General features: G+C 38.6%; 1 protein-coding gene across 2 annotated transcripts in view; it reads right to left on the bottom strand.

The window, feature by feature from the left end:
• Positions 1–2,627: 2,627 nt before the first annotated feature.
• The window catches only part of cgnl1 (cingulin-like 1), a 31,039-nt gene continuing 18,951 nt past the window's right edge, over positions 2,628–14,715 (bottom strand). The window contains exons 8-18 of one of the 2 annotated variants that reach the window (XM_030126450.1): positions 13,290–13,496; positions 13,062–13,166; positions 12,824–12,976; positions 12,052–12,222; positions 9,511–9,672; positions 8,593–8,682; positions 6,072–6,155; positions 5,713–5,837; positions 4,508–4,616; positions 4,222–4,385; positions 2,628–4,107 (exon numbers count right to left, since the gene is read on the bottom strand). In XM_030126450.1, the coding sequence (XP_029982310.1) occupies positions 3,957–4,107; positions 4,222–4,385; positions 4,508–4,616; positions 5,713–5,837; positions 6,072–6,155; positions 8,593–8,682; positions 9,511–9,672; positions 12,052–12,222; positions 12,824–12,976; positions 13,062–13,166; positions 13,290–13,496 (1,521 nt within the window). In that variant the 3' untranslated portion in view covers positions 2,628–3,956. The remainder of the gene's footprint in view (positions 4,108–4,221; positions 4,386–4,507; positions 4,617–5,712; positions 5,838–6,071; positions 6,156–8,592; positions 8,683–9,510; positions 9,673–12,051; positions 12,223–12,823; positions 12,977–13,061; positions 13,167–13,289; positions 13,497–14,715) is intronic. The other variant, XM_030126441.1, reaches the window with a different exon arrangement.

Genomic DNA, 14,715 nt, shown 5'->3' with positions numbered 1-14,715 from the left:
AATTAGTAACCAGACATCAAACAAATGGTGTTTCTTTACTTCTGCAATCACTGAGCTGGGCCTCTATCCAAATCATGTGGAAATCCACGTGGAAATCGTCTCCCATAAACCTCTGATGTGTCTGATATGTTAGTTCCTGCTGTGATTATTTTTCACATCAGATCCTAAAATAGTGTTATACTAATTCCACTGTTTCTGGATTCCATTCAGCTACAAGATACTAGAATAAAAACTAATATGACAACTTACTTACCTCCAAGACACTGTGTTTATGCACAAAGATCACCAGGACTTCAGTGTGTCTCAGTGCATGTATTGTTTATGTGTGTAGTTTCCAGGACTTTGTCTTAGCAGGATTTTGTTGTTGCAACCAACAATGAGAGAGGTTGTCTGTGACACTGAAATTCAGCTTGACCTGTGTTTTAGTTATTGCTTGACAGAAGAGCACCATGACAGCTGCTGACAGATAAATGAGCTTTGTTTCACAATGCTGCACTGTTTTCAGAAATGTGTGTCAACCTTATGAAACCAAGTAAAGCCTTTCAACTATAAGGAACCTGCAAACAAGTCTCATCAGAAACTACATATCAGATTGGATTTACTGTAACATTTATGAAGGTCATTTAAAATAAAATTCTCTTTCATATTTATTAATTGATTTTAACATTTACTTTAAATAAATGCAGGTAAAATAAAGAAATATTAACTGATGATCATAAAAAGAAATCCCTAAGACTCTTAAAAAACAAACCCAAAAAGCAGGTTTGTCCTGCTTCGCTGACACCTCCACCGGGTGGATACTTTTTGTCCAGAACCTGAATCAAGGTGTTAGTTATGTTCAAAACAATGAACCTCCTGGGTGTTGGCCCTGAAGATAACCCTATGATCAAATCTCAGGCCGAAGCATTTAATGGTCCTCTAAGTGTAGAATGTGCTATTTAATAAACCTGCAATCCCCCACCTCACTCCAACCCAAGTATTCACTATCAGGACAGTTGTTATTTTGAGATAAATGGGCTGATAGAGCAGGAGAGACTCCCTTTTAGTCCCTGTGAGTCTGCTGAGGTTTGACAGCTGATGAAGACCAGAACACCCCCTCAAATGGTACTCTGATACCCCTTCAACATTAATTCATGTCTGTAGAAATATACACAAAAGGAAATTACCCATAAAGACCTAGTGCTACTTTGGTGGCACTTCCAAAATTATTTTTTCTCTATATTTTACTTTCTTAAGTAATTTATCACCATTTATTATAATATTATCCTCTGTATTTTAAGTTTTCTCAGTGTAAATCATATATTTTCCTATATTTAATTTACTGATCGTGTAGATGTTCATAGAAGCTCAGATTAAAGTTGAGTATTATATTTAAAAAAAACAGAGAAAACTGAAGAAAAAGTGACTTTTTCAGTAAAATCTATCATTAACTGAAAATAAACCAAGTGTCTCCATCCACTGTCATTGATCCAACTCCATGTGTTTTACTGGTGAGTCAATGTAGAAGATCATGGTGTTTCCACGTTCACTATGGCGCCTCTGAACGTCCAAATGGGTCATATCTGATGACCGTGAAAAGATGAATAATTGTATTCTACACCAATTTACATGTATTGATAGAATTAGTGGATCAACAGGTATTAAACAATTACATCAGTAGATGGTTTAAGTCAATGGTGGATGTTTGGGTCTTTATGGGTTAAAAATGTCTCTAGTCATACACATTAGCAGACTTTAAAACATTTTATTAAAAAGTAAACACCTTTATGTAATGTGTGTTTACCAAATAAAAATAAAATCCAGTATATTATTGATACACATTTGCTACTGTATTTATGATCTATCTTCTCCTTTTTTTAATGACAAAGCAAGGGTCTATGCCCTCACTACAGCTAGGGGGCAGCAAGGCACTGCGAGCATTTTTACAGATACCAACACAAGTTTGCTTTTTTTCTTTCTTTCTTTTTTCCTCCAGGAGTTGTTTCTGTATCAGTAGGACCTGTAAAACTTGTATGTTTTCTATTTGAAACTGTAAAATAGTGGGGTTCTGTGAAGAATCTGATGGTACTCTAAACTTCTCTCTAAACATCCACATCCAAGATCCCTTGAGGACCACTTTCCCAGCTGTCTCACCTTTTTATTTCCCAGCGGACCTTGCGGTTGAAGTCACTCAAGCACATGAAGGAATCTCAAGAATGATCACCTTGTTAAGCGTACACAAAGTTTCCTTCTTAAGCCGTGTGGGCTGCAGCCCCTATTAGTTTACTGCTTGGCTTGACACAGAAGACAGATAATACTGTGGCACTTCAGAGGTTGATTTGTTTGTTGCACACAGAAAAGCAGCAAATGAAGGTCATGACCCTGCAACAAAGCCAGTCAGTAGTCCTTTCTGTGGCAATAAGAAAGACCAGTCTACTTAACTTGAGATTTATTTGCAAAGCGTCATTAGTTAGATGAGTCACATAAACACTTCAAGACTGAAGTCAGACCCAAAAACAGGACACACACATCTCATATATTCTAGAAGATAAAGGTGACTATTGATACAGCTGCAGATCTTATGTATAGCAACTGTATCTTAATATTTGTCCACAAATCCTGAAGAATCAGTCATCATGCGCGCAAGATTGACAGGAAGTAACTTTATTTTAGTCTCAGCAGGATTTCTGAAAATAAAAATGTATACAGAGAGGTAGTGGCAGCCATTCATCTCGATCCACTCTCCCTCCACAAGCATCAGGACGTATTCAGCACGGAGGCGACAGAGAGTGCAAATCATCACATTGTAGCAAAACATCGATTGTCAAATTCCCTCATTATAAGTACATGTTCAGAAAATTAACAGGCGGCCCATACATGTCATTACAAAGTAAATGCATGGCCATATGTACACAGTGATACAGTTCAAACACACATGCATCAGGTCAAGGAAAGAGGCATTCATTAATTCATGTTTCTGGTATAAAAATAACATAAGAGATGAAATGGTACTGATATCTGCTGCTTTGTTTCATGACTGTAACTAACTGTATCTAAAAGTCTGATTCAGAATCAAGCCACACAAAGGAAGACACATTTAGGCACTGTTGTATTAAGAGCACATCTTCCCAGTAAAATATTGGGATGTCGCTATTACTGTCAGAAAGTATTAGAAAATGTCTTTATTATTAGTTATCAAACTGTATAAAAACATGTAGTGTACAAAGTCCCTCACTTATTGGTCCCTAAAATCCTCACTGAGCCAATATTTCATTAACCATGAATAAATACATGTTTTTTTTCCCCACTCTTGCTTCATGTATTCGGATTTAAGCTTCATTCTTTGAAAAGGGTAAATATAGTTTCTTTAAATGCGCAATACAAAATTCATGTAAAGATAATAAAAGCAGACAAGTGATACTGCACTTAAATGTAACATATATGACAGGAGTAAAAAGAAACAGGGGTTAATAACTTCATATAGGTCACAAAGGCAGTACAGGTTGTGTTACTTTACAGTGCATTTAAGAGTGTTTTCAAGTTCACTAAAGCTAAAATAATCATGAACAAACATGAGTAATCCATTTGCAAACATCAGAGAATCCACTCAGAACAACAATAAATGAGAAAGTTCAGACTTTGTGAGGGAATGTGGACTAATTTCAACAAAAAGGGACGGGTTACAGCATGAAAACTTTTAGAAAGTGGTCCAATAAACCCAAAACATTTCAAGTAATACTGAGCACATTTCACAAAGAGATTGTTCTCCAGGATAATTATGTGAGTCTGTTTGGATTTTCACTTATTACACAATTAATATTTAGGCTGGTAAGTCCCTGAATTCTCACACAGCTGTTTCAGTGTAAAATCCCCAGTATTTAGTGATCACATGAAACGACTGTGTTAATTTCGGAGGGAAACTGTTTGGTCCGACAGTGATTCATACAAAGCAGCTTTACTCTCAGCCTAAGTATCATTTACAGAGTGAATGTGGATAACATGTTGTCCTGACTTGAGGAGCGCTTGTATCCTGAGGATGAGCTGAAGTAGGTCTCTCCGTCAGTGCTGATGTCGTCATCGTCATCGTCATCCAGGGTATTGAGAAGAGGAGCAGAAGAACTCTTGCGTCTGTGAGACATAGATTACTCCTATTAAACACATTCTGATAACGCCAGTGTGATCTTTAAGCCTGTTTCTGTATATTGTGTATCTACAGGAGGACGTACAGTCTGATGTGTTTACCTCATCTCACTCCGCAGGGCTTTGATTTGACTCTGGAGCTGCTCGTTGGCCTCCTGTTGCTCATCCAGGTCTCTCTGCATCTTCTTCTTGCTGTGTTCCAGTCGGTCGATCTCCTCCTCAGCCTCATCCATCTGACGCTTCAACGCTTTAAGGCGTAGGTTCAACTGAAAAGTGACACAAATATTTTCATCATGTGTGTGAAAAAAGGATGTAACTACATTTCTGAGGGTATAGAGTCTTGATGATTGTTATGCATCTATTAGTTAGAGTTTATAAATGTACATACTTGGTCCTTCTGGTCTTGCATCGTGTTATGTTCTTCTTCGACTTGCATCATCATTTCTTTTACTTTCCTCTCCAGCCTGCGATTCACAAGCTGCAGATTTGCACGATCCCTGCAATACATGAATAAGGATATATCATCATACCTTCATCATTATCGTCATCATACTGGAATTAAGCATTTAAATGAACATCTAGACTCCACTATTACTCGTATTTTGATACAGGCCACGTAAACAGCATATTGTGTTGGGAGGTGTCGGGAAACCCACAAAAATTTGACAGTATATGGAAGCCCATCTTGGAGCACCTACAACTTTAGATGACCCCCAATAAGCACCTACTCTTTTGTGACTGGCATGTTTTGGTGGACATTTAACTGTAACACTAATAGCCTCATTGTTTGTATTTGTATGTATTTTACTTTGTGTGATGAAGTTTTGTGTGTGGGTTTTTTTTTTTTTTTTCTTTTTTAAAGTGTGTGTTCATGTTTATCTTTGGACTCTATAAGTACTTTGTATAAACCTTGTGTTAGTTTTTTTAATGCTAGTTTGTTTTATGCATTTTTGTCTTACTGTGTGATATGTAAAATGCTAAAATTTAGAAATAAAGTTAAAAAACAGAACAAAAAAAAATAAACGCATGTTGTGTTCGGACATTCCAGATTTGATTTTACATGTCATTTTCTGGTTAAGGGGGGTAAAAGCTGAGAATTTCCCAGTTTGAACACTATTGAGAGAACATGTGTTTCAGTGGGTTTAACATGGTTTTTGAAGGATGGCCTGTTCCCTGTTGGGAAAATAGAAATCTAGGTGTTAACTTTAAGACCAACTCCAACACACTTAGACAATATTTACATTTTCAGAATAATAATAAAGAGAAGATTTAAAGTAAAACTATGAGTAAAATTCTGGTTGCTGTCTCTTCGAGGTCCATCAACAACTGAAAATATCTATTTACTCAAACTTTAGATTAAATCCAGAATTGTATGAGCTTTAAAAATGTCTGTTCCTCCGTTAAAAGAACAATGTTTGCAGCATAAATGCAGCTGTGTCTCGGTAGAAGCTAACTTTAACCTTTGAAGTCTCTGATGAGCTGTTGTACAAACTTCTCTACACTTTAGTCAACATCTCCCCTAAAAGCTTCCTCCTCCATCACTCTTCCCACTGCACATCTCATCTCTATTCCTGGTCCATGTGTTCAGCTCACCTTTCCTCCCCCTCGAGCCGCTCCTCCAGCTCCTGGATGCGACCCTCCAGCTGAGATATCAGGCCCTCTTTGTTGGACTTCTGGGAGCCCTCTAAATGAGACACTCTGCTTTTCAGGTCTTTGTTCTGAAGGTCAGAGAGAGAAAAGTAGTGAAATGCTTTATTGCACATCATAAGCATAACTCTGAACCAGCAAAACAAAGTCAAATGTTTATAGGGCTGGATAAAACTGACTGAGAAGAAGAATGATGATGATGATGATGATGATGAAGAGACATATGGATGAAATGAGCTGATGCTTGTGTGTGTTTGTGGAGTAACTCTGTGTAGCTGGTTTCCTCCAGACAGGAGAGTGTGTACCTGTCTCTCCAGAGCCATCTTGTCACACTCCAGGTCCTGTCTGCTAGCCCTCTCCTGCAGGAGTTCATTCCTCATCTGCTCCACCTGTCAAGCCGAGTCCAGACACTGTCATCTCTACTGTCCCACACAGTCTGATGACAATTATTATCGCTCACAACAGAAACCACTGTAGCCACAGTGAGTCAAAGTGCTAAACAATAGAAGACTTAGTACTGAAAGGACAGGAGTTCATTTAAAAGCTGGTTTTTCTTGTAGGGCTTCATTCCAGTTTTGGTTTCCACGTTCATACAACATCTCAATGAGACAAGATTATAGTAAAAAATGACACCAGTTTCTGTGAAAATAATATAGCTGGTGGCTTGCACTGGGCTGAATTTCCTATCATGGTAAAGGTATACTGTTCTGTTAATCCGCTGAAGAATGGTTAAAATAACCCTACTGTACTTCAGTAAATCAGAGTAGATTTTGTTCTCAATTTTGAAAACAGAAGAGGCAACAGTAGAGTTAAAAACAAAAGACTACAGACAGTAATCATTTAAGTTTAACAGGTGCAAATAAATACCTGACATCAGTCAGTGCAAAAGAAAAAAAAAAAAAAAATCACACATCTGTACACTTCAGTTTACCAAAAGACAAGACAACTTCTCTTTCATTTTAAAAGCTGATAAACTCGATTTTTGGTTTCACTATTCTCTTCTGTGTTTTCTTGTCACTCATTTTTCTGGTGCAGTTGGCCAACCAACTGGGGGGTGCATAAATGTCACCAACAAGCAGCGCTGCCAAATCACACTACCTTGTGAGGCAGCAGATTTGTCAAATCAAGCAGCCCCAGCAGTAGAAACTGCAAAGCACAATCTATATTTCTATTGTCACAATTTACACCATCACATCATCCAAGTGTAGAAATGTGATTAAACAACATTTACATTCAACTCACATCAAACCAAACCAAACACTACATGAACATGACTGTTCAGCCAAGTTCAAAGGAAGGGAAGATGAAAACTAATCGATAGACCAGTGATGGTTCTTTCTTTGTGAAAGGAGCTAAGAATTGGTGATATTTTATGCCAATTAGTGGGTGACAGTGGGCTGCTCTGATGAACGATGGCCCCTATAACTTGTGCACCCAGCACAGTGCTTGAGGGAGCTGAATCAGCAGACTGGAACATACAGCGAAACTAATCTGCTTTGTGAGAGACGGCAGGAGAGGAGAGGGGAGATTACTCTCATTTAGACAGGAGAGGAGCACCTGGTGCCAGGAGAGACGCAGGTGTTCTTCCTGCTGCCTCTGCTGCAACTCCACCACCCCACCCCACCCCCATAGCCATACACCCCACCCCTTCCCCACAGACAGTAAAATGCACACACACATACCCACATGCATGTCTGTGTGTACTCACACACCAACAGCACTACTCCATTCTGACGGCACAGAGCTCGAATGTTACCAAGACAACCGACCTCAGCCTCATGCTGAACCAATGGCACTTTGTCACAACGCCACTTTTTTTTTCCTCTGCCAGAAATTCTTTAAAAGGGAAACCATTTAAGGAGATTTAAATACTTGACTCAAGCACAATAAGCCTCTCTTCACGTCTCTATGACATTTACAAAAAAATATCGGTCATTTCCTTTGAATACGTGTCAGATCCAGAGTGAGAGGAGCCTGTTCCAAGGCCAAATCTTGCAGGCCTTTCTTTAATTAATTTAATCCAAGTACCATGAGTCTGACTAATGATGATATTTAACACTACGTACGTACAAACCCTTTGGGTGGCTATACATCAGCATTATTTTTAAAAATTTCAAACATCCTCCCTCTGTGATTAGTCAGCCCTCTCCAGTGAACAAACAGTACTAAAAGCACATGTACTTTATCTAAATCTGTGTTCACAGTGCCTCCGTTAGCAGCTTTATCAGAGGAAGGAAAACTGGAGCATTTGCTTTTGCAAACTGAGATTGTGCACAAGAGCTGGATTTGTTCTCAAGATGATGTTACTGAGAATAATTTCCAAGTGAACTCCACAACCTGAACACTTGAGACATTTGGCAGTGTGCATATTTTGGCTCAGGCAGTGCATTAAGAAGGGTCTTTTGTGACTGACGCATGAAAATTGGATAGGTGCTCTTAAACCATGCTGGCAGAGTGCCAGTCTGAATGATTATGCAAGATCATCTTACTCAGTAATAACTTGTACACTTTATCCACATTAGAAATAAACTGGGAGTGTTGATATTATATGTAAAGATATACATAAAACTCAGGGTAAACCAGGATCAAAGCATAGTTACAACACATAAACCATCATATGAATCATGTGAACTGTTTAGGTCCTCTCATTTAGAGATTAGTGGTTGCAGTCATGATGTTAGAGGTGGAAGACAAAGCAACAGGAGTTCTGGATATCATTTACAAGTTGAAATGAAACAGAGACACATCTGTGTGGACTAAAGTGAACATGGACAGATCACTGACACAGGTGAGCGCTGATAATGAGAATGTGTTGAGCGTGTGTACCTGCTCTCTTCCTCGGTCTATCCTGTCCATCAGCTGGTCTCCACTCTGACGCTCCTCATCCAGGTCCAACTCCAGCTGGGCAACCCGGTCCTGAACAACACAGCAGTAAGACCCATGAGCCTGATCCCTAACTGAGGTCTAATCAACGAATACAGTCTTTACACATCCCTGTAATAATGTAAAATGTAAATACACAGTATTATGTAATAACTTAACAGAATGTCATAAATATTCACTTATCCATTAACACTTATATTGTGTACCCTATTTTGTAACATTGTGCAATGAATTCCTACTTTTGTAGTTGTTTTTGCGAATTATAAGTATACCAAGTGTTGTGTTTATTAAGATGCATGCAGCCTTACCAGTGTGGCCGCTGTGGAAGTTTTTTTTTTTTTAATTTAATTTTTAAATTTAATGTAATCTATTGGGTGCCTTGCTCTTCAACGGATATGCATTGGCCATTGAAAACCCTGTATAAGTCAGCCATCTCTGCACTTTCAGCAGCTGCATTCTGAATATTCTGAAGCTTTTTGGTGGTCTCTTTGGGTGTCTTGTCAAAAGGCAATTGCAGTTAAAGTTCAGTAGTCTCTGAATCTGGCTATGTTTGTAAGATTATGACAAAAGCTGTGACGGCTGTGGTCAGGCATTTAGACTGTGGCAGAGTCAACTATAAAAAGGTAGAATTATGGCATCTATTTTGGCTGATTATTACAAAATGCAACATATTAAATTTTCATCCTAAAAATGTGTAAAATGCAATAATGTCTTAACAACTGTACAAGATTATTTCAAAATGAATTTTCATAATGCTTAGTTTTAATTCTGAATATCACACTATGCTATTTTTTGCAATGATTCCAGTTGTCCCCCTGTCACTAACATTTACTGATAACAGTATTTTACTTGTCAGTTTACCTCCATAAGTTTAATATGCCGGGACTTTTCCTCTTTAGTGCTGGTGTACGTCTGAGCTTCCACCTCCAGATCATGAACCTTCATCTCCAGTGACTTCTGCTTGAGCACAGCCTCGTCTCGTTCCCTCTGACACTGACGCAGGTCTTCCTCCCGATGTGACAACTACAAGAGACGACCAAATCCATCAACACAAAGTATCTCAACACCTGAGCATTGTTGCCAAGGTTATATAACGTTATATAAATAATTCATTAAGATCATTAAATTCAGTGTAGCAGGAGATCAGAGGCTTACTAATAAGGGATGTTAAAAATACTTCCTCATCTGCTTCTTATGTAAATATTATTGTTGTACCAATGACCAACAGTTTGGTGGCTGCTTATGGAAATGATTATTAATTCCCTTGTGTGACTAATGAAGCCACGCAGCTAGTGTTTCCCTTGTGTTCATTCAGCAGCCGTGCCCCTCACAGCTGGAAAACTGCCCCCACTGCTTAAAGCTAAGATCAAATTTATCATCTGCCCTTATTTCACACCTAGAACAAATATTTGGCCATTAGTGTGAAATTATTCCATATTTTATCAGGTAAACACCTAAGTAAGACCTAATTTAAATCTTGAAATTAATACTGTTCATGCAAACACTTAATAAGTGTAATGGGATAATCGTCCATCCTCTGTCAAGCCCTGACATCCCTGACTGTTTAAATTAATTAGTGCTATGGAATGAAAACAGCAGTGATTATTGCTGGTTTTATACTTGGAAAAATGCATTGATTAGATGTCAACTATTAATTTACCAACTATTCCTCAACTACTTTATTAATGTATTAACTGGTTTTAGGATTTCTTTTAAGAAAGAAAACTCAAAATACTCTGGTTCCACCTTCTTAATTTTGAATATTTTCTGGTTCTGGTTACATTTATGCTGTGGACCAAACAAGGCATTTGTTGTTTTCTTAGACTTTGGGAAACACTAACACTGGCCTTTTTTCAAATTTGTCTGATATTTTGTAGACCAAACAACAAATTGATGAAGAAAATAATAGAAAATTAATGAAGAAGAATAATAATCATTAGTTTAATCCTTAAAATTACACATCTGGCTAAACATAGTACAAATATGGTTATATTAAAAGAAGAAGATGAATGTACGCAGTTGTAATTTCAGGGAAGGCCTGCTAAACCCATATGGGTGGGGGCTGAAGGGGCATTTGAGAGTAGTTGGAAAACTGGAGTCACTAGGCCCAGTCCACAGAAACAAGTTCCTCTGGAGAAGTGGAGGAGGAGGATGTGAATCCAGCCAGCGCAGCTTTCACAACAATGATATCACAGCACCGACATCCTCCTCTTCCTGCGCACCAGCTGCACAAAGAAACATCAGCATGGATGTCGACAGAAAGAAGGAACTACCTGGACAATGACCTTGTCTTTACATGTGCACTTACTGCTTGGTAGCATGTTTTACTTAGAACTATTGTATTAAGATGAAAAGACAAGTTTTTAGCCCAAAGAAGGATTTACCAGAACTGTTTCTTTATTCATACTCATGAGGTAAAAATCAAAGAAGTGCATTCCTAAACCTTTTAAAAGGTACCAGTGAAGTTTTCATGATAAACAGACATGTTTTTATTTACTGGATTAGAGTCAGGGTACATTTTGTGAATCCTTGAGGCCTAAACATGCTGAATGCATTTGCTATAACAGAAAACATTTGCAAAGCGAATTTAAGTGTTTTGAAATCTGCATTGTACTGTATCTATTAACTTCTTTTTTATTTCTCCTTTGGGTAAAACAAAGTGAAGCCAAGATTCTTCTCCTACACATGCTGCCTCCTGACTCCAACTAGAAATTACACCCATTATAGTCCATTTCTTCCTTTTCTTTCTAATGCAATCTTTTCAATAAATGGTAAAATGGTTTTGGTTTCTGTAAATGTGTTCTGAGCTGCTTTACTAGGTTAAATAAACAAAGCAAAAAAGCTAAAAAAAAAAACAAAAAAAAAAAACACCCTTTTCAAAAATAAATTATTCACATCAGTCTATACCTACTTTCAATGAAAACATTCCTAACATTCCAAAGTGCTGAGGAGAGTAAATTGCAAACAAATGCACACAATGCAGAGTGGTCAAAGGTTATTAAAACACATGAACAGATTATAGAACTGATCATGTCTCTCTTTTAATTGTAACACTGATGTTTAAACTCTAAGCATGCACTTTAAGAAGGAGCAGATGTTTTTATGGTATTGCTCAACTCTGCATCTTCACTTTGATACTGCACATTCAGTTTAAAGGAGCAGCGGGGAGCAGAGATGCCTAAGTGATGACATAGCTCTGTGAGAGGGGAGGATGATGTTCATGGGAGGGGTCAAACTGGTTGAGTCAGAACAATGGCTCATCATCTGCTGTTCTGCATGGGAGAGCTCAGTTGGCCTGACTAATGATGGCCCTGATTTGACCACTCACCACGAAAGCAGGGTCAGCACTCAAATCTGTCTCTCCTCAGACAACCTAACCACATTAGAGGAGACACACTGTACCTCTTCTTGAAGGGTTTTTGTCGTCAGGAGGTATTTATCCAGCTCTTGTCCACGCTCCTTCAGAAGCCTCTGCAGCTCAGTCAGCTCCCGACGGTTCTTCTCTTTATAAATATCAATCTGCTCCTGCAGCTCCCGCGTGGATGTCTGGGACGCCTCGACTATATCATTCATCTGCAGGCAGAGTTAAAGACAAGAAAATGTGAAGAAGAGTAGAGGTCAAGGCTGCATGGGAAGAATTTTGAGATGATATCATATTTATCTGAATACCTAAATGAACTGAATACCTCATTTTGCCTTTTTATTAAATCTGAATGAACAATTTAGATTACCCCTTTCACAGTTACTATGAGTATTAATGCAACTATTGTTTTTTAACTTTCCTTCTAATCGTATTTATTGTACCCTGCCTGTAGCACTTCGAGGTTTTTAGCTAAAAATGTAAAGTGCATTATAAATAAAATGTATTATTATTGTTATAGGTAACTTATTAACAGATGAGTGTGAACAATTGAGTTGATGTTACCTAATTTCAAAGGATGAACAATAAAAACTTTGGAGTGATTTGTGAATAATTTTGGCAGTGCATTCAATTTATTTATTCATATCATCATTAAGAGCACCTTAAGGCTCCCTGAACACTTAATTCATACTATGACTGTAGTCTTACAATACTGTAGTATTTAAGACACTTGGAAAAAAAAAAAGACTCAAACCCTGCTCTGAACTCATGAGGTTTCTGCTGATATTGTTCCTCAGGCTGAAGTGTACTCACCTCCTTCTGAAGTTTCTCTACTGTACGGTCCAGCAGCCGCCTCTCATCCTCTATGTCGTTCTTCATGTTCTTGAACTGTTCCTTTTGGTTCCGCTCTTCTTGTAACCTCTCCTCCAGGTCCTTGTGTTCACTGCTCAGTTTTGCCAAGTTCCTCTGTAGAGGGACACAGCAGGGGTCAAAAGAAATACTTTTAAAAGAAATCTAAAATTGTCTCAGTTTGCAGTGTTCTAATCCTTACTTGTACATCTTCAAGCCGAATGGTTAATGCTCGGTTTGCACGTGACATCTCCTCTTCTTGCTCCTTAATTTCAGCCAAAGACTCATCCAACTGCTTCTTTTCTCTCTGTTAAGTGACATGATAATGTATAAGACTTTCATACAGTATAATATGCTACCGTGGCAGTGTGGAAAAAACACAGTTCTGTGATTAAGTCAGACTCTCCCTTCATGTATTTTCACATCTCACCTCCAGTCGACTGGCTCTGTCCCCTAGCCTGCTCTCTTGCAGCTTGGCCTCATCGATGATGCGGTTCAGTTTAGCCACCTCATTTTCCAGCTCCTGTGCCCGCCTGCGCAGCCGATCGGACTCCTGAGTCAGACGGCCTGCTTGGCCTTCCACTGCGCCTTTAGCTGCCTCCACCTCAGCCTTCTCACGGACCACAGCTGCACTGCTCTGGTGATCAGGAGAAAGCACAACACTTTAGAACAAACTAAGCAACAGTATGTGATGGATGAATAATGAACATTTCAAACTTATCCAGCAAAAGGCTCATGTAGGACTTAATGTTTCACTTTTTTTTTTGCTGTGGAATAAAAAAGTGATATTCTGCTCTTAGCACCTAATGAACCTTCAGACAAATCAAAAAGAATTTTCATTTAACTGATGACTAAGGCCCACGTTTCATTACATGAAAATGGGCTGAGTAAGACAGACCCACTAGTCTACAATCAGAGTTGTTTTATTTGATTCATATCTACTTTCGTGTGAAAAGTCCTCTAAGTACAGATTCAATAGATTAGATTCAACTTGACTAACCCAAGACAAGTACAACTACACAGACCATGAAATCCATCCATTCTGTAACATGCAAATAGTAAAAGGCAGTAGTGTAAGGAGTGAAAAAGCATAATAGAAAACGTTTGTGAGGAGGGCTCTAAACTCTTCCTCTAGCCACATTTATGAATGAAGAGTCTGCTTGGCTGATGTTTCAGGGTGGAGTACTGCATAACCGAGAAAGAGCGGGAAACTGACAGAAATGGGTTTGTGTTGACGCAGACAAAGAACTCCGTCAACAACTACACAGTTCAACTGGCATGACAGATAATAGGTTTCAACTGTGTTGACATCCTTCCAGAGTGACAGCTTCCGCAGACAGCAGATTTGACAAAGTTTGTTTGGCATGAAGTTGGAATGTCAGTAAACAGGTTTCACAGTTATTCTTTATCTCAACACAGTGCACCAGAGGTGCAGATGGATGACAAGCTGAAGGAAACCCCGACAGAAAGTGTCTTCTTCTGTATGTATGTGGACACGCTGATCCTAGAAGAGACCATTCCCATCAGGTTTTAATTTAATTTGTCACCTGTTTGTCTGCCCAAGTACCTGTAAACACACAATCTACAGTTACTGTTTCACTATATAAGAGAGCTGAAGCAAGCTATTTTCTGTACAGGCAGGTCGGTTACACTGTGGTGACATCCTAGCACGTCACTCCATGTGCGAGTGCACAAAAGCATCAAAGCAGACACACACCCATCTGTCTTGATGAAACAAATCACTCATTTGTAACATATGTGTTGAAAGGTGGCACCACGCATCAACACAAACAGTGGAAATAAAATGACTTTGACATTATGTTAAAGTATTGCAAGAATCCCTAGAAAGGAAACAA

The sequence above is a fragment of the Sphaeramia orbicularis genome, chromosome 3 (genome assembly GCF_902148855.1).
Source record: "Sphaeramia orbicularis chromosome 3, fSphaOr1.1, whole genome shotgun sequence".
In the NCBI taxonomy this organism is placed as follows: Eukaryota; Metazoa; Chordata; class Actinopteri; order Kurtiformes; family Apogonidae; genus Sphaeramia; species Sphaeramia orbicularis.
The sequence above is the reverse complement of the archived record's forward strand: the minus strand, read 5'-3'. Positions and strand labels throughout refer to the sequence as shown.